Source organism: Hyperoodon ampullatus (assembly GCF_949752795.1).
Source record: "Hyperoodon ampullatus genome assembly, chromosome: 19".
NCBI lineage: Eukaryota > Metazoa > Chordata > Mammalia > Artiodactyla > Ziphiidae > Hyperoodon > Hyperoodon ampullatus.
This window is the reverse complement of record NC_136932.1, coordinates 11661787-11685858: the sequence shown is the minus strand read 5'-3', so window position 1 is coordinate 11685858 and position 24072 is coordinate 11661787. Positions and strand designations below refer to the sequence as shown.

The following is a 24072-nucleotide window of genomic DNA, read 5'->3' as shown; positions in this document are numbered from 1 at the left end:
ATTAGTTCTAGTAGTTTTCTGGTGGCATCTTTAGGATTTTCTATGTATAGTATCATGTCATCTGCAAAGAGTGACAGTTTTACTTCTTCTTTTCCAATTTGGATTCCTTTTATTTCTTTTCTTCTCTGATTGCTGTGGCTAGGACTTCCAAAACTATGTTGAGTAAGAGTTGCAAGTGTGGACGTCCTTGTCTTGTTCCTGATCCTAGTGGAAATGCTTTCAGTTTTTCACCATTGAGTATGATGCTTGCTGTGGGTTTGTCATATATGGCCTTTATTGTGTTGATGTAATTTTTGTTTTTTATTTGCCATGCCATGCAGCTTGCAGGATCTTAGTTCCCTGACCAGGGACTGAACCCACACCCTCGGCAGTGAAAGCTCAGAACCCTAACCACTGGACTGCCAGGGAATTCCCATTTGGTTTTTTTTTAGATTCCACATATAAGTGAGATCATACAGTATTTGTCTTTCTCTGTCTGACTCACTTCATTTAGCATAATACCCTCTAGATCCATCCATGTTGTCGCTAATGGCAAGATTTCATTTTTTATGGCTGAATAATACTCCATTGTGTAGATATACCAACCACATCTTTATCCATGCATCTATCAGTGAACACCACCAACAGTACACAAGAGTTCCCTTTTCTCTACATCCTTGCCAATGCTTTTTATTTGTTGTCTTTTTGATGACAGCCATTCTGACAGGTGTGAAGTGATATCTCATTGTGTTTTTGATTTGCATTTCCCTGATGATTAGTGATGTTGAGCATCTTTTCATGTCTGTTGGCCATCTGTATATCTTCTTTGGAAAAATGTCTCTTCAGGTTCTCTGCCCATTTTTAAAAAATTTTATTTATTTATTTGGCTGTGCCAGGTCATAGTTGCGGCATGCAGGATCTTTAGTTGCGGCATGTGGGATCTAGTTCCCTGATCAGGGATTGAACCTGGGCCCCCTGCATTGGGAGCGTGGAGTCTCAACCACTGGACCACCAGGAAAGTCCCCTCTGCCCATTTTTTAATAGGGTTTTTTTTTTTAAATGTTGAGTTGTATGATTCTTTGTATATTTTGGCTATTAACCCCTAATTGGTTATAACATCTGCAAATATCTCCCATTTAGCAGGCTGCCTTTTTGTTTTGTTGATAGTTTCCTTCATTGTGCAAAAGCTTTTTAGTTTGATGTATTTGTTTATTTTGCTTCCCTTGCCTGAGGAGACATATCCATAAATTATTGCTAAGACCGATGCCAAAGAGCATGCTGCCTATGTTTTCTTCTAGGAATTTTATGGTTTCGTTTACTGGGATTTTAAAAATTATTATTACTGGTTCGGTTACATTACTGGTAATAAGTCTGTTCATATTTTCTATTTCTTCCTGATTCAGTCTTGGGAGATTGAATGTTGCTAGGAATTTATCCATTTCTTCTAGGTTGTCCATTGTATTGGTTTATAATTGTTCACAGTAATCTTTTATGACCCTTTTTATGTCTGTGGTGTTTTTGTAACTTCTCTTGGTTCTGATGAGTTTGGCTAAAGGTTTATCAATTTTGTTTATCTTTTTGAAGAATCAGCTCTTAGTTTCACTGATCTTTCCTATTGTTTTTTGTTTGTTTGTTTGCTTTTAGTCTCTATTTCATTTATTTCTACTCTGATCTTTACTATTTCTTACCTTCTACTAACTTTGGGTTTTGTTCTTCTTTTTCTAGTTCCTTTAGATGTAAGGTTAGATTGTTTATTTGTGTAGTCTTCTTTTTAATCTTGTAGTTATGTAGTTATTTTTATTCCTAATAATGTTTATTTGTGCTTTCCTTTGTTTATAAGTAAATTTCAGCAGAGATTTGCCTGTTCTACTGGTTTTTTCAAGGAACTAACTTTTGGTTTTGTTGATCCTGTCTACCATATCTTTGTTTTCTATTTTATTGATTTCTCTTCTTTATTATTCTCTTCTGAGTTTACTTTTGGGTTTACTTTGTTGTTCTTTTTATAACTTCTTGACTTCTTACTTAAATTGGATACTTATTTCATACACTTTTTTAATACAAGCATTCAAGACTATAAATTTCCCTTTAAGTACCACTTTTGATGCATCCAACAAATTGTAATCTATGGTATTTTCATTATCACTCAAATCTAAGAATTTTAAAATGTGTCATTTATGATTTTTTCTTTGACCCATGGTTGAGTATGTTTTTAAATTACCAAATATATAGGGGTCTTAAAACTTATCTTTTTGATGAATTTGTATTCTCTATAGGTGCAGATCAAGCTTTTACATTGTATGTTTCAGCTCTTCCATTCATTTACTGATTTTTTTGTCTGCTTCATTATTCATAATTGAGAGACGTTGTATTAAAATTTCTTGCTATGATGATGGTTTTATCTCTTTGTAGTTTCTTCAAACTAAGTGCTTGTAAGTTTAGAACTATTATAATTTCCTGATGAATTGACCCTTTAATCTAGGTATTCACTCTATCCCTAATAAATATCAATGTTTTTGTCTTAAAAGTCCTCTTTGTCTGATATGAATAGACCTTTCCTGGCTTTCTTTTGGTTAGCTTTTGCCTGGTATATCTTTTTCCATTCTTTGACTTTCAACCATTCCATACTCTTAATCATTACATGTGTCTTGTAAACAATGTGGAACTGGGTTTTCTGTTTAAATATTTTAAAAATTGAATCTGAGATGAGAATTTAGGAATGACTGAGTACATGACTTCCACTAAACCCTGCTAAGAACTGAGTTTAAAAGCCTGCATTTTCAACAACAGTCCATAGTCGGTAAGAACTCTAACCCAGAAGGTTGCCTTCAAGGTAGTGTGTTTGAGCTTTTTTTTTTTTTTGGTAGACTTTTTTTTTCTAAGAGCAGTTTTAGGTTCACAGCAAAACTTAGGGGAAAGTAGAGATTTCCCACAAACCTCCTGTCCCCACGCACGCACAGCCTCCCCCATTACCAACACCCCCCCGCCAGAGTGGGACATTTGTTATGACTGATGAACCTGCATGGACACATCATTATCGCCCACAGTCCACAGTTTACATTAGGGTTCACTCTTGGTGTTGTACATTCTATGGGTTTGGACAAATGTATAATGACACACGTGCACCACTGTAGCATCATACAGAGTAGCTTCCGTGTCCTAAAAATCCTCTGTGCTCTGCCGACTCATCCCTCCCTCCCTTGAATCCCTGGCAACCACTGATCATCCAACCAACTACTCATCATTCCTAAATTCTCCCCTCAGTTCTATCACCTAATTCACCTGAGCCCCAATTTCCTCAGATGCACAATCAAAATTTGTAGATTTGGTGTGATAATTAAATGAGATAATGTATTAAAACCTTAACTTAGTCCCTAGAAAAGAATAGGTGTCAATTAAATGCTAGTTTCCTTTTCCTTCCTCCTCCTCTTAGTCATCTGAAATCACGTTTAGCTGAGAAAAGAAGAGAAGAAAGTGCCCAGGGACAGTGTGTATCACCAGAAATCTAAGAGCAGGGGAGGGTAGGGGGCAGAGGAAGGAGGTAAACATCCAGCTACTGCCTCCCAAACCCTATTTCCAACTTGGAAAATCCCTACCCAGAGGGGACTCTCACAGTGTGTCCTGTGGGATTTGGGGCTCCCCAGATGTGAGGCTTGTAGGCAGCGCTGTCCTCTGTGTACACACAGTGCACGGGAATCCCGTGTGCACACACATCACTCACACACACGTGTGCCCCCGGTGCTCCCCCCATCTGCCTGGCTTATCAGCTCCTTCCCAGCTTCCTCTGCCTGGCTTCTTATAGACCTGGGACCCTGGGAGCCGGCCTTCCACGTGGCCTCCCCAAGACCACTCAGATAACGAGAGGAAATGTGGTCATCAGCTCACAGAAGGCTGGGGGTTCCGGCTGCGGCTCCAGGCCACCACTCCCTGACCTGCGCCCTCCATCTCTCTCCAGGCGGTTCTCGGCTGTTCCCTGTGAGCCCGTGGACGCCACTCGAGATGTCCCCTTTTGGTGGCTGGGGACTGCTCTCGGCCTTTCTTGCCCTGCTCTGCTGCACAGGTGAGCCTGGGGTTCCTGACTGGGCGCGTGCCAGCCAGGACCCCCTCCCCTTCAGGCAGGGAAGGGGGTCCTGGTCCTGAAGTCGTTGAGGCTTTGAACACAGAGGCTGTCCACCATGGGTACAGGATGCTGTGCCAGCCTGGCTTCCCCATGACCCCGGGCAGCGGGTAGGGGTCCTGGCCTTTTGGGAACCAGACCCCATAGCTTCATGGTGTGTGGATGTGGCAGGCTGTGGAGACTAAATGGGGAGGTGACAGGAGGCTGGGGTTCAAGGGCAGGTGAGGGCATGCCCCAGCTAGTCTTCAGAGGTGGCCCAGGGGTCAGCAGAGGGCAGCAGAGGGCATCGCCTTGTGGCGACCATGAAAGCGAAAACGAAGCCCCTTCCAGGAGGTCCAGGGGACCGAGAAGGAGAACGCCTCCGTGTGCTGAGCGCTCTGTTTTGGACAACCTGCCAGGTGCTTTCACGACAACCCTGCAGGAAAGGGATTACTAGCCCATTTGACAGATGGAGAAACTGGGGCTCAGAGAGAGAAAGCACTTTGCCCAAGGCAACACAGCTGGTACCTGGCAAACTCAGGTTTCAAATCCAGCTCTCTCTCTCCCTGCAAAGCCCCTCTTTTGCCCCTTCATTATATGCCACTAGCTGAGGGCTAAGTGGGGGTGCATGGATGTGGCAGGAGCACAGGACACAGGACGGGCCCAGCTGGCTGGGATCAAGGACCTTCTGGTCATCACCGAGTGGGAGGTGAGCCCCGAAGGCCTGAAATGCTTCGTGCCTGAAACACTTCTTGGCTCTGCGCCACACACAGGGTATTGTGCCGAGCACAAAGGGAAATATGCGAAATCTGGGCCTTGCCTTCTAGAAGCTCCAAAACGTCCAAGGGAGAGTCAGCATGAATATGAGTCATTCGCAAGGTGGTCCCATTACCTTCCTGACCTCGCCTCCCCCTCCTCCTTCCTCCTCCTCCTCCTCCCCCCCTCCCCCCTCCCCCCCCCCCCCCCTCGCTGAGCTCCAGCCATCTGGTCTCCTCCCCACCCAGGGTCTCTGCACTGGCGGTTCCCTCCCCGCCCCCGCAGATACCTGCCTGCCGGGCTCCCCACCCCCGACCTCCTTCATTCTTTGCTCAAATGTCGGTGTTTCCGTGAGGCCTGTGCTGACTACACTATTTAACACGGCAACCCCACCCCACTCCCTATTTCCTTTCCTAGGCATTTACCACCAACTGACAAGCTGGCTAGTTCACTTGTTTATTATTGTCTGTCTCCTTCACCGCACTGTGAGCGCCGCAAGGGCAGGGTTTGGTCTGCTTTGGTCCCAGCTGGATCCCCAGAGCCTAGAACAGTGCCTGGCACACAGCCGGTGTTCAAAAAGGATTTGCAGAAGAGAGGAAAGGAGGGAGGGAAGAGTTGAACCCATGGCCATGGGGGCTCAGAGGACACATTCCACCTCCATTTCAGAGAGGCCTTCGTGGAGGAGGGGACATTTGGGCTGGGCCTCGTAGGTCGAATAAGATCCCTCTCCATGGAGAGAGAAGACGTGCATGAGAAAGACTAATCTGGAGGTGACGAGCTGGAGGAACAGCAACCAGAGGCAGGGAGACAGCTGCAGGGGGGTCACAGTCTCTTTGGTCTAGACCCAAGGTGATAAGGTCTGAATGAGGGGAGAGGAGCACAGGGGACCCCTACACCTTAGCAGACTGCCCGCCGTGGGCAGCTCCACTGGGCCGGGCGGCAGGGACTTCTGCTGCCTAGTGTTTCTGGTCTTCCAGGGTCTGGCGAGGAGGCGTTCGAGGTACGCATGTGGCCAGAGCAGCTGATGGTGGAGTCCGGGGAGTCTCAGGTGATTAACTGTAGCACCACCTGTACGCAGCCCAACGCCGGTGGTCTGGAGACCACCCTACACAAGACTCTCCTGGAGGAACAGGCTCAGTGGAAGCTGTATGAGGTCTTCAACGTCTCCCAGGACACAGATGTCATTTGCCATTTCACCTGCTCCGGGAAGCAGGAGTCCAAGAGTCTGAACATCAGTGTGTTCTGTGAGTGCAGCACCGCGGGACCCTGCTCCCCTAGGCCAGAGCCCGTGTCTACTGGACGCACGCACAGCTGCTCTGTTACTGCTGCTGGGTGCTCTTGTTATGGCCCCAACTTCCCTGGGCTCCTGGACCCAGTCCATGGGCTCAGAATCTTCTCACACCCTCCCCTGGCCTCCTTGAGCCTGTTGGCAACCCTGGTTTTGAGGTTTGCTCAGAGGAAGACAATCCAAGCAAGGTTTAGACAAATCTAAAAGTTGTTCCCCATGCCGTGCTGCAGTCTCCTCCTAGCACCCCATCACCAGAACACCCCGCACCCCATGACAAGGAGTGGAGGCCCCATCAGGAGGGCTGGTACACTCTGCAGTAGCCCACTGGCCTCCCCGAGAGAAGGCTGAGGCGTGGTTTTATCTCCCCCTGAGGGCCCTTGGCAAACGTGTGACCATCACACACATACCTGCCCAGAGGCCATGGAGACCTTGGATAGACTAGGTTTCTGTGACCTTGGATAGACTAGATTTCTCTCAACAGCTCAGCACCAAGGGTATCGCTCGAAACTGTCATCAGTGGATCAGATGAATAGAAAGATGTCCTAAATCTAACATATTATCCTGGGGTAATGGGGGCAAGGCATTCTAGTTCAAAAAGGAGCCCAGGGTACCACCGAGTTTAATAGCTAAGGGCTAGAGGTAGCTCAGAACCCGATCCTGAAGAACCAAGGCAGGTCTGACTCCAGCCTCCACCTCTGAAGTGAAGAATCTCACAACTCATGGTCCAGGCCCGATGAGTACTCCCTTCTAAGTCTCTCTCAACATAATTATCCAACCATTTAATTTTTGAAATTTGTATTTAATTTTTGGAGAGGAAGGAGACAGATCCAAAGCTTTTATATCTTTCTAGTTGACTGTACAGATTCTGGACCTTTTCTTTGTAGACACCAGGCTACCTCCATTCTTGTCCATTCCAGAAATCATGTCCATAAAACAACCACCCAGTACATCCTTCACCCTGAACTGCTTCCTCCTTCCTCTTTTTACACTTTAGAGCAGCCAGGCCCCAGCCCACTTCCTGAGAACACTGTGGTGACGGGGATGGTCCTGGCTGGGTGGAGCCTGCTGGAACTGCACCCCGATCCTGACCAGACCTCACTTCCTTCTTTCCTTCAGACCCTCCAAAGCAAGTGCTGCTGAAGTTATGGCCCACTTTAGTGGCTGTAGGGAGATCGTTCACCATCCAGTGCAGGGTACCCTCTGTGGCACCCCTCGAAGGTCTCACTGTCACCCTGCTCCGTGGCAGTGAGATCGTATACAGCCAGACCTTTGTGGGGACAACACTTGCCCCCCAAGAGGCCATGGTCACCCACAACACCACGGCTCACAGGGAAGACGACCGCCACAACTTCTCCTGCCGGGCCGAGATGGACCTGCGCTCTCGCGGCGGGGACCTCGTTCACAGCATCTCAGATCCCCAGGCGCTCGACGTCTATGGTGAGGGGGAGCCCCCGGAGGAGGGGGGAAGGAGAGGGCGTTCACTTTCAGCCCCTCATGGGAGGAAAACGCCTTTGCCCCACTCTCTGCCAGCTCAGGGGGCAGCACCCAGGAACTTGATCCCAAGAGTTCCCTGGAGCTCTCTCCAAGTTGCCAGCTTGGACCCCAGCTAGCTGCTTGGCCATTAACAAGCTGGGTGACCTTAACCAAGTCAAGCTCCTCTCTCTGGCCTTGGCCCCTCTCTGCAATGACAAGTGTAGCCTGACTGACCCTTAAGATCCCCTGGAGCCCTGCTGTTCTGTGACTCTAGATGACCTAGATGTTCTCTGTCTTCTGAGAGTTTGGTAGAAGCTCCCTCAGCTCTGCCCAAGGAGGGGCTTGGCCTGGACCATGCCATTGTCCAGGCTGTGGTGTCCAGCAACCACGTGCTGGTGGCAGGGGGACATCTGCCCTCACGGTCTCACAGAGGCCCAGCTGGTGGCCTGGACCCCGGCCCACCTTTCCTCTAGTTGATATACCAGTTGCCCCTCACCTCTGCAACACAGGGTGACTGCAGAATGACGAGGGTGGGTGGTGATGGATGGATCTCTACTCCCCCTTTGGCCCTGGCACCTGGGACCAGAGGACTTCTAAGACCACTGCCCTCTCCCTCCCCAGAGGCTGCACAAGACAACCAGATGGTGATCATCATCACGGTCGTGTCAGTGCTGCTCTTCTTGTTTGTGACATCTGTCCTGCTGTGCTTTGTCTTTGGGCAGCAGTGGCACCAGAGGCGGACAGGTACCTACAGGGTACAAGCTGCTTGGAGGAGGCTGAGGTGGGCCTACCGGGCATAGCCTACGTGAGCGGCGTGGCCACCAGCATGGCAGCCACTGGGACTCAGCATGGCTCCTTAGGGCTGTGGTTCAGCCCTGGCTGAAGGACCATGACAAGCAGCAGAGGACTTCAGGGACCCTTCCTTTTCTAGTCTGAATACAAACACCTGGACTTAACCCTGAGCCTCAGTGTCTCCTCGTGGGAATGGTCAGGAAGGGAGCCACCAGGCCCGGTTGGACTTCGGTCTCCAAATGTCCCCTCAGCCTCCCTCCAGTCTCTCCTTCACGGGGGCCTTCCAGAGCCCCGGGGAGCCCAGGCCCTGGGGCACCCCCATGCTGACCAGCCCAGGCACCAGACGCCCACCCTCATCGGACACTGAGTGACTCATTCCTACTGAGGGTGGGTGGGGAGATGCACCATGGCCCAGAGGGGCAGAGAGACACTCTGTTCCCACGTGGCCCTCTGGGACCGCAGGCCCTCTGTGTCAGAGCAGGGCATGGCTCTGACCTTTCCTTTCTGTCAACAGAGCCAGCTTCCAGGGGTAAGCATGGGGGCCCCAAGGGCTCAGCTTCAGGATCTCCTCAGCCAGGCCTCCCCCATCACTCTGGGCCTTCAGAGAGCCACGGACAACAAAAGCAGTCCTCGCCTCTTACCTCCTGCTCGGTTATTGGGCCAACCCGAGACGCCGCAGCGCTGGCCATCGCCGGGGTGGTGGGTGGGGGAGTGGAGGTCGAGGGAGGGCTCTGGTTCCCAGGCCTCTGCCAGCCCAGGCAGCAATCACTGGGACAGTGTTGGGCTTTCGTGTGACCGCCAGGGCCTGGACACTGCTCTAAGGGGCTCTCACCCTGAAGCAGAGATCAGGCTGGTTCAAGGTCTCCGTGGGGTAGAGAGGGGACTGACTGACCTCGGGGAGAGGGCCTAGTTGGGGCTGAGGGGGTAAGAAGGGCTGCCAGGCGTAGGTGCAGGGTTGGAAAAGCACTAGCGGGGCACACAGGGGCTCCAGGGCTATTTCCAGCCCTGCGATGAAGCTGGCGTGGGTCCTGTCCTGTCCTCACGGTAGGCTCTCGGCATCATAGTAGTCTGGGGGGAGACAGCACGCTCATCGTGACTCCCTCCTGCCTCAGTGGAGCCCAAGGAGGAAACCAGAAGGGGACAGGCCAGTTGTCTGGGGCCATGACAGTAGGGGCCCCCAGCCCCACAGGGCGCATGGCCTTCCTGGCCTGCTGATCCACCGCCAGGCCTGGGCCCCTCTGCCCACCCACCTGGTCCCTACCTGAAGCTGGGGGTACATCCACACCCACAGTCCCTGTGGCGCTGGGGGGTGGGGGCGGGGGCACAGCTCTCCTGGGACTGGGAGAGAAAAGAAAGAGCCCCGTCAGAGGCCCCAGGCTAGCCTCTGGAATTTCACCCTCAAGTTTCCCCACTCCAGCCTGGCCCCTGGCCAGCTCTTCCAGCCCAGCCCCAGAGCAGGGCCCGGGCAGCACCCAGCCCCCTGGCCTCACTTACGCCCCCCTTTTCCCAGAGGTAGAAGGGTGGTGCTGAACCCTGGCCAAGTGCTGCAAGCAGGGCTGAGGTAGGGGAGGGGAGAGGAGAGGGGCCGGCCAGGGGAGCAGCGGGCCCAGAGCAGGCATCAGGCAGGGCAGGTAGTGGTGGTGGAACACCAAAGGCCCCTCCTCCTGGGCTTCGGTCTCCTCCTCCTCTTCATACGCCGCCTCTTGTTGACCCTCCAGGTAGACCTGGGGATTGTGCAAGAGGGGAGGGGAGATGATACAGGATCAGGCTCTCCCTGCCGCCGCCCCTCCATTCCTCTAAATTATTTCTCCAGATACTCAGCACAAAATAGCTACTGTTTATTGGGCGTTTACTACACACAAGCAAGGCTCTTTGGAGACATTTATTCCTTATTTTGCGGATGGGAAAAACTGAGGCTCAGAGGTTAAGTAACTTTTCTAAGGTCACCCAGCTAATAAGGCCAAGCAGGGACTGGAGGAATCCAGGTATGACTCCAGAGCTGGGGCCAGGAGTCCAGCAAGCTGCCCTTGGCCTCACCCTGTTACGGACACAGGGTTCTTGGACTCTTTAATCAATAGAAATTGATATGAAGCCAGCCAAGGAATTCAGGCTGGGAATTCACTGGGACTCATGCTGCACTGAGGGAGTGAGAACAAGAAACAGGTGCCCCTGCTCGCTCCCCAAGGAGAGTGGGCTGGTTCCTTAAATGGGGAGAGGGGAGGGACTGATTGGTGGGTTGAGCTGGAGGGGAGGGACTGATTGGTGGGTTGAGCTGGAGGGGAGGGACTGATTGGTGGGTTGAGCTGGAGGGGAGGGACTGATTGGTGGGTTGAGCTGGAGGGGAGGCTTGGGTGGTCCGCCCACCCTCTTGGTGGTGCTGTGTGCAGGAATCATGCTCAGTACGCTACTTTTGCCCCTCAGAAATGGCAGCTGATTTGTGGCCTTTTTGTATCTTATTGTTCGTAATTGCCCCACCTGCGCATGCGTGCCATTATTTTTAGTCTCATTTCCTTTGTATTCTGTGGCTCGAAGAGACAGTTTGTCCAGGTGCAGGCACTGCAGCACCGCAGCAAAGGGTCCCAGGTCCCAGCCTGTCTCAAGCCCCAGTCCCTGGACCCACTTGTGCCCCACTTGTTGAGGTCGGGCGCTCCTCCCAAGGACCCCCTGAGGGCCTGGGGGTGAAGGGGTGGCAGCAGCTCCTCAGGGTCTCCCTCTGCCTCGACTCCTCTGACCGGCCCCTCCGTGAATCTCCGTCCGCTCCCTCCAAGCGGACAGGCATCCTCTCACCACACGGCGGTCACCCCCCCAGACCTCTCCGGCTGCCCACTGCTGGCTGAATAGGGCTCAGCCTTAGAGCTCCTCCCCTCCCGTGCTCCCATCACCTCCCCCCTCCACCCCCCTTCACATATACACGGGGTTTCCTCCATTCTGTCTCCTGATTCGGCTCCTGCCCACCTAGACGGTGGACACACCCCTCACCTCCTCCAAGCATCAGAATCCTCCCTGGCTTTCAAGGGCTGGTTCTAAGGCCACTTGCTCCTCCAAGGAGACGATCCTCATGCCCCAACCAGGTGGCCCTCACACTTTGTGACAGTCACAGCCAAAGTGGCCTTGTATTCATAGTCATTCATTTATTCATGCACTTGTTCAACAAATAGCAGTTGAACCCCTAATAAGTATCAGGCACACTGCAGGCCCAGGGTACAATGGTGCCTGCCCTCCTGGGTCTGCAGTCCAATGGGGGATTCACTGCAGGGGAACCTTGAAAACAAGACCTGAGTGGTCTGGATTTTGGGACCCGCTACCTCCACGCCATGGAGGCTGACACGCGGGCCTGGCACATAACAGATGCCTAACAGACCTAGCCAGATAGATGAGGGCTGGCTTCTGGCTCCTCTGTTGCCTGATCCTTTTTCTCAAGGTGGGGGGAACCCTAAATGGATGCCCACCTCTGGCCCTGTAGGTGGGCAGCCCTGGTAGCCCACCCCCACTCCCCCACCTCCAGCCCACGCACCTGCGGGCCGGACCAGGCAAGCCCCTGGTTGAGCGCCGCTGCCACCTGGCCACTCAGAAGCAGCTGGTGCATCTGTGCGTTCTGCAGCATCATCAGTTCCAGCAGGTCTAGGGGACGGGAGTTCAGCAGGCCCGCGCCAGAACTCCCCCCGCCCTTGCCCCGACCCCAGGGCCTTTTCCCCAACTCCAGCTCTGGGGGGAGGGCGGGGGAAGGAGGGGTGCTGCAAGGACCCCCAGAGAATGTGCCGGGCAGAGTGGGGTACGAAGTGGGGAGATCCCGGAGTCTCACCTTCCTTCACGCGGCCCGGCTGTGGGGACGGAGGTGGGATGGTCCACAGGAGGGGCTGCAGAATGGTCACCCAGGGCTGGGGGGAGGGGGAGACTCAGGCTAGGTGGGGAAGGGATGGGGACCCCCCTCGCTCCCCACGCCTTTGAGTCGCTTCCCTAACCTCGCAGGAGCTTCTCCCCTCCGCGCCCCCATGGCCTCCCTGTCAAGTCTCTTCCTCTGGCTGGGGTCGCTCTCCTCACCCACCCCCCACTCCTCCAGGGTTCGGACCCTCCAGGGGCAGCTCCCCAAGTCAGCCCACCCCTCCACCCCGACCCCAAGGCCTTCCAGGTAAAGGCAGGCTCTGGTCCCCGACTCAGCCTTCACCGTCGGGGCTGCAGTCTGTGCTGGGGGATGACCCCAGCTCCCTCCAGTCCCTGAGGCCATGGCCAGCTGCGGCGGATCAGGGTTACCTTGACGACGCTGGGCGACGCCAAAGTCTCCTCCTACGCATGCGCAGGTCCCGCCAGCGTTCCGGTGCCTGGGGCGTTCGCCCTTTGTCGCCGCCTCCTGCTCTTCTCTCTCCACCTCTAGGGACGAGGGGTCCCGAGGACCCTCACCCCCACCCCCGGAGGCCCAACTCTCTCCCAGATGTCCACATCCAAACCCCCGCGCCGTGGCTGTCTGGGCGCGGGGGCTGCCTGGGCGCCGTGGCTGCCTGGGCATCGCGGCTCATCCCTCGCTGTACCTCGCACCCTTGGGCATCCCCGGCACGGAGCCTGTGGGGGCCGAGTTTGTTGAGTGAATGCGTGAGTGGCTGGGGAGGCCCGCCCCAACTCGGACACTTGTTTTTTGGAGCCCAGTGCCCAACTGACTAGGATGATGAGTTAGGAGTAGAGAATTGTGTTGGAGCAGGCTTGGAGGCAAGGGGCAGGTGAATGAGGAGGGCAAGGGATGTGCTCCCTGTCACTCTGAGTCAGAGGGCCGTCCTGCGGGCCAAGAGTGGTTTCTGGAGGCCACCAAGGAAGGAAACACCAACCAAGTTCACGGAAAAGGCTGGCCCCTGTTTGCTCCCCGGTTCCTGGTCAAGGGGAGCCACTGCTCCAAAGAGGTGGCAGAGTCTGGGGAGTTTGACATCAGTGACCCCATTATTGCCCTTCATCCCGGAAAAATTACCAAAGCTTGCGTTCTTTCAACAGGAAGTTATCGAGGTCCTCTTTGCTTAAGAACAGGTGAAGGGAGAGATCTATTTCGGCAGCTGTGACCATCCTAAGATAGGCCCTGAGCAGCCGTCGAAGAAAATCCAGACAGGAAGCTGGGATTAGCACCCCAGAGTTGCCTTCCCCCACCCTCCCCTCCTGTGCAGCTCCCCTCCCCAGAAGTCCTGGTGTCTAGAGCCAGAAAGACCATTCCCACCTCCTCCTCTGTACCTTTGTCCCTGTCTCCAGGAGATGGGGACTGTGGGCAGTGCATTAGCTGTCCCCGTGGGTCTTACGGCCTTGACAGCCATCATCAAGCTGAGATCGGGCACTGTGGTCACAGGCCCGCAGTGAGTGGGAAGGACACAGAGGTGCGTCTTCCCATCTCCACCCTCATTCCAGGGAGAAAGATGAAACCAACCCTTGTGCTCACCATCAGCAAACTTTGACCCAGGAGGTGCCTGTGTGTGCGAGCACTGTGTGTTCTGAGCACTGTAGACACAATAGTGTATCCTCGCTGGTTCCAGCGTTGTTGGGACGTGAAAAATTCCCCTGAAAGGAGAGCAAAGGTACAAGACTGTGCCAAGTGCCTTCTGAATGAACCATACAAGAAGGGATCATGGAAAAGAGAAGACTCAGCCACTGAAGGGTGGAGTTCTGAAGGAGGTAGAGATCCTTGGGATGGGGCCAAGGAGTGTGAGAGGGAGAGGGCAGCCCAGGCTGCGAACACAGCCAGAGCAAAGGTGCAGATGCGGGAATGGACAGGGCCTGTAAAGATCCAGTGGCTCAAACTGCCTGGCTAGGGTAGGGGATCTGGGCAGAGGGAAGTTCCAGGCAGACACAGGACGGACTCAAAGGCCAAGTTATAGAAGTGAGGCTTTGCCATGTAGGTAATGGGAAGCTCTTGGTGGGTTTTGAGCAGGAGAGAAATAAGGGGACGATGTGTGCACAGCCACATTTTAGAGAGATTTATCTTGTTTGTCATATCTTTGTTTATGTCAACCAGAATTAGAAAGAACCAATGTCTGATGGGATGTGTCCTCCCAATGGAATACTATTCCGCCATTGACAATTTTGGTATAGAATATGTCTACTGATGTGGAATGATGTCCAAGAGAGTCAAGCAAAACAATCAGAAAGCATAGTAAGATCTTATTTTTGTTTTAAAAAGTATATGTATATATGTGCATCTCTGGGGGGGGGGTGGGGAGAAAGAGAGGAAAAGAGGGAGGGAGGGAGAGAGAGGGGCAATTATAGAGAAGCTGTCAGGGCTGCCCATATCCGCCGGCCTCCCCACTTCTCCACACCCTCACAGTGCTTCCTGGGATCTCCTTCCAAATAAACTTCTTGCTGCCAAATCCTTGTCTCAGGCTCTACTTTTGGGGGAATCCAAACTAAGACACCAGTCTCCCACTTTCACCATTTCTGCTGCCCAGGCTGCTGCAAAATCCTGGGAAAAGCCATTCTAGCAGCTCTCTGATAAATTTGTGTTCAATGACGTGAAATACCAAAGTCGACATTGAAGTACATTCGTCTGGGAGTATAATGGTCCATGGATTAAACTGAGGCAAAGCTGGAGGCAGGGAGGCCAGCAAGGAGGCCACCTTCCTTCCCTGTAAAGGAAGCTCAGAGCAGGCTGGAGGTGGCTGTAGGAAAGAGGCAGGAAGAGGTGATCATTTCAATACCTCAGATATAAGATTGCATGTTGACCCTACATGAGACTTACTTGTATTTTGGAAGACAGAGTTGAGATAAAAACCACCTGGCTTCTGGTACCCAATTAGAGGTGTCAAAGGAAATGGAAGCATTTGTCCTTTGAATAATGGGAAAACCACACACTTATCTGGCAGTGCTATTTTGCTTACAGATCTAACTTCAGTCCAACAGTGGAGGAGGTGCCTTTCTGGCTACTTGCCCTGCCTACTATTATTTTCTTTGGGGTGTTGAACACTCCACCTAATCCCTTTCCATTCTTCTCAGTGGGGACTCTTATTTGCATCTTCAGTTTTTTGTTTTAGGTTTTTTGTTTGTTTGTTTTAGTGTCCCAAAACGATATGTACCGAAAATCCTCCCTGTTGCCTTGGTAAATCTATTCCTGGAAATAAGCTAGACATGGAAAAAGATTTCTACTCGTATGTGTTCGTTGCAGTGTTACTTTTAAGAGTTGAAAGTTTAATGTTACCCAATGTCCCATAATAGGGAAATGGTTATGTAAATGGAAGTAATTCACTCCAAGGAAGAGTTTGGAGGCATTAAAAACCATGGAAGGGGAAAAAGGGCTCCCTCCTCTCCTCCTTAGATGGAAATGTAGAGAAAAGGGTCCTTTTAAGAATTCAAGGGGAGGGACTTCCCCGGTGGTCCAGCGGTTAAGACTCCGCGCTCCCAGTTCAGGGAGCCTGGATTCGATCCCTGGTCAGGGAACTAGAGCCCGCATGCCGCAACTAAGAGCCTGTATACCACAACTAAAGATTCAGCTAAAAGATCCCACATGCCACAACGAAGATCCTGCTTGCTGCGACTAAGAGCCGGCACAGCCAAATAAATAAGTAGTAAAAAAAAAAAAAAAAGAATTCAAGGGGAAATGTCTGTGTGGTACAGATGAGGAAGTGCTGAGCAGAGAGAGACTAACCCAGTAGCAGTCTCTTTTTTTTGACCCATTTCCTAAAAAGGCACAAATTGGAAGGAGTTAGAATATGAGGGTTGAAAGAGAGGCGCTAAATACTGCTTTGCAGAATTTCATGACTAACTGGATTTGTGGGGAGAAGCCTTGAAATTACAACAATAAAGAAATTCCATTTTTCTGCTTGGAGGCTCTGGCTATACTATTTCTACAAATCATGGTTATCCTTGTGAGATGTGTGTGTGGGGTTTTATCCAAAAGGCCCCTGATGGTACTTTGGGGACTTATAAACACATAGATCACACCAATGGGATGCCATGTGGTGGGGACCCAGTTTCAAGGTCCCACCCCGTCAGAATGGAGCTATGGGATGGAGTCCAGAACCCTCCCCTCCTGGGCTCCCTGGAAATTGGGGTGCCACCAACCATGGGGGAGTACTTGCTGAAGCTCCCAGAAAGTCACCCTGGACTGAATGACTCAGGGAAGAAACTGACTGCTCAGGCCAAGGGGTGGGGCTGGGACAGGGTGTGACGCAGCCAATTCCTGTGGGTCAGGATGAGATTTTCTGAAATGTGATTTTATTTTGCAGGATTCTTTGGCTTGTGGGTGACCGAAATTCAACCTAAACCAGCTTAAAGAAAAGGAACTTTTGGGGGCCCATGGGATAGGGGAGGACAGTGATGGAGTTGGTTTGTAGTTTAACTGACTCAGGTGTCTTCAGGTCTCTCTCTCTCCATCCTTCTCTCCCTCTCCTTCATCTCCCCCTCTCTGCATATTGTTCCCTCTTCCTACAGACAGACTTTTCCACTCGTGGGAGACACACTGCAGGCACCTTCAGATGTACTTCAGTTACTCTAGACAAACTTAGAGAATCCCACAGAGAGAGAGATGATCTTTCTTTTGAATCAATACATAGAAATCCCCAGGAAGGACTATGATTGGCCCCACCTGAGTCACATATCCAGCTTTTGGACCAACCACTGTGGTCAAGAGGATTGGCCAGACCTAGGTGACAATGTCCATCTCCGTGGCTGGGGCAAGGTGGCTGTCCTGTAATCAGGAGCCCCACCAGAATCACATATTTGGAGTAGGGAAGCAGTTCCCCAAAGCAAGGAGGAATATTGTTATCAAGAGAGAGGTATTCATTCCACTCGGGCTGTGGGTAAAAGTCGTATTTAACACACAGCTTTTGTTTTCCCATCATCCCCATCCTTAATCCAAATGGCACCTTGTGCAAATTAGAAAAATTAGCCCCTTCCTCTAGATATTTTGTTACCATCTGCTAGAAAATTATCATCTTACATATACTAATCTACAATGACTACAAATGGGATTGGTGCCCAGAATTGTGCAGTGCACAACCCATACAACCAAATGCAGCAGCCCTGCCCCCTCATATACTATAATTCCCTTCAATAACTTCAATTCCTCATTAAAGAAAGTCTTACTCCATAGAGCTTAGGGCAGGGGCAAGGCAGCGACTGAAAGGGCAGAGCCATAATTGGGAATGACAGCTGCTTCCCACCGTCTCCCCTCCAGTGCCCACAGACAGGGAGCCGTGTGCTATCCAGGGAACACTGACCAGGAATTCCAGACAGTGGCCAGCAGCAAAGCAAATTGGAGCTGCAGCAGGGCTGGGAGTGATAAGAGGGACCCTGGGGAACAGCTTTAGGGAGACAACTTGGGAAGGATGTGAGATAAAAGGTTTGCTTTTCTCTGAATGCCAGAAGAAGCAAAGAAGAGGCAGGGGCCAGCAGACACTGGATTACATTAGCAATACCACTACGTGGAAAATGTCTGTCAGGTCAGTGAGCAAAGCAGGATAAAGAACCTTGCAGAGAAAACACCAAGGCTCCCACTTTGGTCTAGAAGACATGCCTCTGAGGGTGTGAGTGATTCACTGGGTGGAGATGGGCGAAGTCCGGGCACAGCAGGAACTTCTGAGACCACAGCCAGGCCTGGCCCACAAGGAAGGGCTCAACAATGCTGAGGCTGGATCCACAGAGAGCTACTGGGAGGAGAGACGCCATCGGGCCCGCTCCCAGGATGGAGGGTGACCACTCCCCGGGGCTTCCCTGTGCCCCTCTCAGAGGTCACTCCGGGCTGGGCTCGGCTCAGACAGAGCTCTGGCTGCCAGAAAAGACGGTGGCAGTGATGGGTATGGGAGACTGGGGGCATCTTTGGGGAACAGTTACTCTGGATTCACCCAGGGATTCTCTCGTCTGCCGGGGCAGGCGCTGGTGAGCGAGCAGAGATGGGTCATTTCTCAACACCTCCACTAGGGGTCACCCCAGTCCCAGAGTGGAAGGTGGGGGAGGGGGGCTAAATAACCTCATCCCTCCCCCTACCACACCCCCTTCCCCAGCCTCTGAGGGACAGATGTCTAGCCGGAGGGGTGGGGGAGTGGTGGTGGAGAAATGACCTCAAGACTGCTGTGTGGTACAGCTGAACAGCTGTGTGTGTGGGGGGGATGGGTGTGTGTGTGTGAGAGATGTGGGTGTGGGTATATAGGTAGGCATCTACTTGATAAATATCTAGTGACCACAGGTACATATAGGTGGCCCTGTGTACATGTGAATGGGAGCATGTTACATGGGCACAGACAACCGCATGGATGCAAGTAACATGCATGAAATGCAAGAACGCATGGGCGTGACTGTGGTGTGTGTACACACTTGATACAAGTATAATGTCTGTGATACGTGGCATCTGTGCTTATCTGGGCAGAAGAGCACGTATGGCTATATGAGTGTAATAATACACATATGTGCACGAGCCTGACGTGAGCGTGGGAGCGAGTCTGTACGTGTGAGCCGCAGGTCTGTGTGTGAATGGGTGTGACACGCAGTGGAAGCGTTTGTGTGACTGTATGAAGGGTGGTGGTTTACATGTATGGCTGAGCGTGTGTGAGTGTGACGGGAGGGAGCGCAGCCATGAGTGTGCACAGAGTGTGTGAGTGTGCTAGCCAGTCTGTCCCCCGGGAGTGCTTCTGGGAACGAGCGTGAAAGGAGATTCACGTGTGAGAATGAGCCTGCGTTAGTTCGTCAAGGGAGGGAGAGAAACGCGTGTGCGGGCTCAGCCGCGTGCCCCAGTGAGCGTGCGTGTGCGTGACCGTGTGCGTGAGCGTGTGCGTGTGGGTGGGCGAGCGTGCCGCGTGCCCCCGGCCCAGGCGGTCCCGGCCGGGCCCAGCACACCCCCGTGAGGGAAGCGCGGCCCAGGCTCCCACCTGAAGATTGGCCCAGTCCTCAGGTTTCACTCATGACCCTGTGACATCAGCGGCAGCAGCTGTCCCCGCCGGCCCGGCCCCCCGGCCAAGTCCCCCAGAGTCCCAGCCCCAGCCCGAGGTGGGCACGCCGCTCCGCGCTCGGCAGCGAGCACTCCGCTCCCGTCCAACAGTGAGTACTGCGCCCCTCCGCGCCCCGCCCCGGCCGGGCGCCCCGAGGGCAGGCCACCCGGAGGGGCCGGGCACCCTGGCCCCCAGCCCGGCTTGGCTCCGAGGAAGTCACCACTTTGCTCCGGGCACCGCTGTCCTCCTGCCCACACTGGGCCCTGCTCCGAGGCTGTCCCTGCCCAAGCTCCTCGGGCCGTGACCCTCAGTCCCCACGCTTGCCTCTCGCTGCCCCGTCACCTGCTCCCTGTGCCCCTGCCCGGCTGCCGTCCCTGCCCTCAGCAGGGGTCCTCACCCTGGTCACCAGTGGCCCAGGGGTTAAGGCTCGACTCCTTGGAGTGACCCGAGGGACAGAGACTGGGCTGGTGTCTTCAGGAGAGGAGGGTGAAGGAGCCAAAACAGCGACTCGCTGGGCCTGTGTGCGGTGGCCCAGAAGGCAGGGGCGCGGGGGGAGGGGAGCAGGAGGCCGGGGTGGGGGCGGGGGGGCGGGCGGCTCCTTTGCTCTGCTGAGACAGGCATCTGCGAGATGCCAGCAGAGGACACATATCAGGCTGCGAGGCCAGCCGGGCTCTGCCCTCCGCCCTGGCCTCGCCCCGCCCGGGGCGCCTTCGGGCTCCTTTCCTGGAGAAGCCCCGCGTGGTGGAGGGGGTGTGGGAACAGGGAGCCAGAAAGTCCGGCGTGAGGGGGGCCACCGCGCCGAGGGGGCTCTGGGGGACTCAGAAGGAGCCTCAGGGCCGGGGTGAGGGGGCAGGGGTGCGGTGCCAGGGCAGAGCTCAGCCCCCTGCCCGCTCCCTGCTGGCAGAGCAGGGTGCCCAGGACACTGGGAGGGAGGGCGGGCAGTGGCTAGCGGAGAAGGCCGAATGGGCTGAGCAGAGACAGAGAAGGTATTTTGGAGGCGCGTGGGGCTGGAGGGAGGTGTGCTTTCAGGGCTGCTGTGTGTGTGTGTATGTGTGTGTGTGTTGGGGGAATTTGTTCAAAAGATCTGGGATGCCCCATCTAGAAGGCTCCAACGGGGGCCGGGGGCGCTGCTTGAGGCTTTCCAAGAATGCACTGATGGGGGAGGGAGGGCCTGAGCCCCTTCCCACTCCACCCAGTTAAGTACTGTGTCCCACTGCCCCTCACCCTGCTCAGTGCACGGGGTCAGGGCAGGGGGCCAGGTCATGACGAGAGCTCACGGCACCCCACTGTGGGGAGGCAGCCCTTCAGGTAGAGACTAGACAGGTCCCCCTCCTATCCACACCGCCTGCCGTGGGGGCCTGCCCAGAAATCAGTCACCCCAGAGCCCCGAAGGTTAGAGCCCAAGGGATCCTTGAAGGCCATTTAATTCAGCCCCTAAGCATGAGCCAGCTGGGGGAGAGTAGCTAGAGACAAGTTTCAGGCGTCTGGCTAGTCTGGAGTGGGGAGGGGGCTGACAGAGAGGTGGGGCGGGGCCACGGGTGAGCACTGTTGTCACTCATCTGTGACCCCACGGGTGGCATTGACTGAATCCAGGTGTGCAGGGCTGGGGTTGGGGGCACAGAGGGCTGGTTCTCTCAGGACCCTCCAGATTCTCCCGGGGTCATCCCCAGTGCCCTGCCTGTGGCCAGCGGTGTGGACAGCTGTGGCCATTGCACTAGAATTTGGAGGCTTGTCACCTGTGCAGGACGATGCAGGGGCCCAGACATAACCCAAAGGTCCACCCGCATCTCCATCCCAGGCATCTCTCAAGGGATTGGCAGGGATTTTCGCAGAGTTTGGGAAAGGTACTTAGGGGTCCTTCCTAGGTGGTCCCATCCCAGCCTGGCCTTCCTTGATATTTCTGCTTGGGCACCTGCACCGGGTGGGAGCTCAGGACTCAAGGTCACCTCCAGCTCTAAGCTGGCCTGAGTGTCAAGGTCTGCCCAGCTGGCTTCCCTGCCCCGACGCCAGACCCAGACCAAGGGGAAGCCCTGAGGTTGAAGCCAAAGGCATTGAACTCCTGGCCAGATGTTGGGGGTAGTCCTGACAAAGTCCCTGCCTTTGGGGGCAACTCTGGCCACCAGAACAGAGAAAAGTGTAATGGCAGGGATGGGTGGGGTTTAGAGAAGGCTCCTGGGAGAGGCATAGCCAGAGAGGAGAGAAGGGATTGGACCTCACAGAGAGGAGTGCGAAGGCTCTCTCTCTGCAGGTGACAGGAGAGAGATGCATTGAAGAGAAAGAAAATATCTGAGCCCAGGGGCCTCAGAGAGCAGGTTAGGGGAAGGAGGTCAACAACCCCAGTCCAGGTTACACAAACTTTCTGTCCCTTGACTCCTTTTACAGGGAAGGCTCAGGCTCAGCGGGTCTTGTCACCCAGGTCACACGGCTGATGAGGGGCTAGGGCTCTGTCCACAGCGGCCAAGGCCCCCGCTCGCTGGGAAGGAACTCACGCTGGTGCAGGGCTGGCTCACGGGGCAGAGTTCGCTCCTGGGACACAGGGAGCAGTGGGTTCCTGCGGACAGCCCTAGGGGTCTCCAGCTCTGCAGTAGCAGGAACAGGCCTGGGCTCCCCAGGGCTCCATCAGAAGGTGCTCATGGGGCTGGGGAATCCCAGGGTCCCTCCACCTCCACCACCCCTACCCAGGCCTTTCATGTGCTCTGGCCCCCATTCTGCCTCATCAGCAGCAGCTATTTTTATTCCCTGCAGTTTTCAGTCAACAGCCCTTGTGGGGGGGGCGGGGAATGGGGCAGCAGGAGGAATGGGAGGGGCTTGAGGAGCCCACAGGAAGCGGGGGTGGCAGGGGAGCCGCTGTGCCCCTCAAAGGACGGGCTGCCCCCCCCCAGGCCTCCCTGTCCTCTGCCAGGAGCCCTAGCATAAATGGACGGTGCAAAACCACAGGAGTTACCAGACCCCACTGCTTTTGCACTGGTTTGTGAAACCAGGTGCCTGTCTACCCCTCCCCTGCCCCACAGGTGCTACAAGGTCACCGTCCAGTTTAGACTGGGGTAATGATATACCTTAGTGGTGAAGAGCCAAGGTCTCTTTCGAGAGCAGGGCTTCCAGCCTCAGTTTACTACATAAATAACACTTGACAACTTCCTTACCTTCTCTGTGCCTCCGTTTTCTCATCTGTCAAATGGAGTGATAACAATAGGATCCCGGTAAGGATTACATGAGCTCTTGACATGTGAGGTGCCCAGGACAGTGCTTGTGAGGTGCCCAGGACAGTGCTTGGCAAGCACATACGTGTTAACTAGTAATTCATTTTTATGCTTGTTAGCAGGCTGTGACTCTGGAGTAAATGTCTCCTTGTGGGGGGGGGAGGGTGACAAAAGGGGAGAAGGAGCTATAAGGTGGGGAAGCAGGACAGAAGGTAGGACAACCCTATTCAGCTCCGGGTACCCTGCATAGCTGGGAGGGGGTGGGGTTTTTTCCTATCGGGAGATCCTTTTATCATATGGACAGCAGAGCCCATTTTATGAGGGTCTGTGGTTTGCAAATGTTGCCTTAAGGGCTGTGAAAGCGCTAAGCAGAGCCCCCCACCCCCGGCTCACATTTTAGTAAGAGCTGCAGGTGACTCGTCTTTTTTGAGGCTTTTTAAGTTCTTGATTGGCCTAATTTTGGAGAAGGATCTTCCACCAGGGTAGTTGGTGAGAAAACATCACTGGAGCAGTTTCTGGGGTTGAACAAAGTTCTCGGAGTGAGCGGCAAAGCCAAGCTGGCTGCGGGGCGGGAGAGTCCATCAGCCTTTCTTGGGGGTTTCAGGTTATAGGCTGGGGTCCTGCAGCCCGCTCATCCTACTACCTTGTGCAACTCCCAGGGCCCGACCGGGGCCTGAGGCCCGAGTGGGAAGGGCACAAAACTCACCTACCCAAATGGTTAGGGATTGATGGAGGGAATGGGGAGCGAGGTCGGCCTTGGGATTCTCCAGGCTCAGGATCAGTTTCGAACAGTCCTCTTCTTGCCCTCTGGGCGGACCTCAGGCAGGAAAAAGGCCTGTCAGCCGTGGTCTGGGAATGGGGAGGGTGCGTGGCAGGGAGAAGTCAGCAGGGGCCGACAGCTCCAGGGGCAGATCGTAAGTAGAAGCAGGCAGGGTGAGAGGAAGCAGCCCTGCGGGCAGGGGTTGGGTCTGCCTGAGGGTGGGTGAAGTGGGCCTAGAAATGTGTGTATACGAGGGGGTGCGTACACAAGTTGGAGGGGGGCATCCATGGAGCCCTGGTCACCATGTTTGAGGTACCTTCAAAAGAGCCGAGCCAGCGGAGGGCAGGAAGCCCCAGGCCTGGGTGGAACTAATCAGCCTCCCCACCACTTGGAGCAGCTGGGAAATGACTCATAGAAGCAAGAGTGAGAGTGTGTATGTGTGTGTGTGTGTGTGTGTGTGTGTGTGTGTGTGTGTGTGTGTGTGTGTGTGTGTAGGAGTGAGCTGCAGAGGGGTTGGGGGGTATATGAGGGTCGATCAGTGCCAGTGAAAAACCAAACCTCAGCAAAGGCTCTTTACCAAACTACAGGTGGGGACCTCTAGTCCCCACCACTCACAACTCGCAACATGAGGCCCCAGGAAGCCTGAGCCCTGGGCCTGCCAAGGCCTGCCAGACGCCCACCCCAGCCCATGCCTTTCAGGGACTTGGCCCAAGGACTCTGGTCTGTCCTTTGAAGAGGACCGACAGGTGAGGATCAGGCCAGCCCAGGGGGCAACTGGATGGGCCCTCAACCTGGGCGTGCCCCGTGCTGGGGGAGGGCAGCCATGCCCAGCCCAGTTCCCCACTGGG

The 24072-nt window shown here is 54.0% G+C and overlaps 2 protein-coding genes across 2 annotated transcripts; one reads left to right on the top strand and one right to left on the bottom strand.

Annotated features, from left to right (window-relative positions):
• Positions 1 to 3936: 3936 nt before the first annotated feature.
• ICAM2 (intercellular adhesion molecule 2) lies at positions 3937 to 8545 on the top strand. Its single transcript, XM_079725315.1, has 4 exons — positions 3937 to 4036; positions 5806 to 6072; positions 7233 to 7553; positions 8211 to 8545. Exons 1-4 carry the CDS (start codon positions 3976 to 3978, stop codon positions 8387 to 8389), a joined length of 828 nt encoding a protein of 275 aa, XP_079581441.1. The 5' UTR covers positions 3937 to 3975; the 3' UTR covers positions 8390 to 8545.
• An 875-nt stretch (positions 8546 to 9420) lies between these two features.
• Positions 9421 to 12606, bottom strand: PRR29 (proline rich 29; the record flags this gene model as incomplete). The annotated part of the gene is made up of 6 exons (XM_079725227.1): positions 9421 to 9449; positions 9643 to 9713; positions 9876 to 10105; positions 11896 to 12002; positions 12184 to 12259; positions 12547 to 12606. 6 exons carry the CDS (start codon positions 12604 to 12606, stop codon positions 9421 to 9423), a joined length of 573 nt encoding a protein of 190 aa, XP_079581353.1.
• Between the last annotated feature and the right edge of the window lie 11466 nt (positions 12607 to 24072).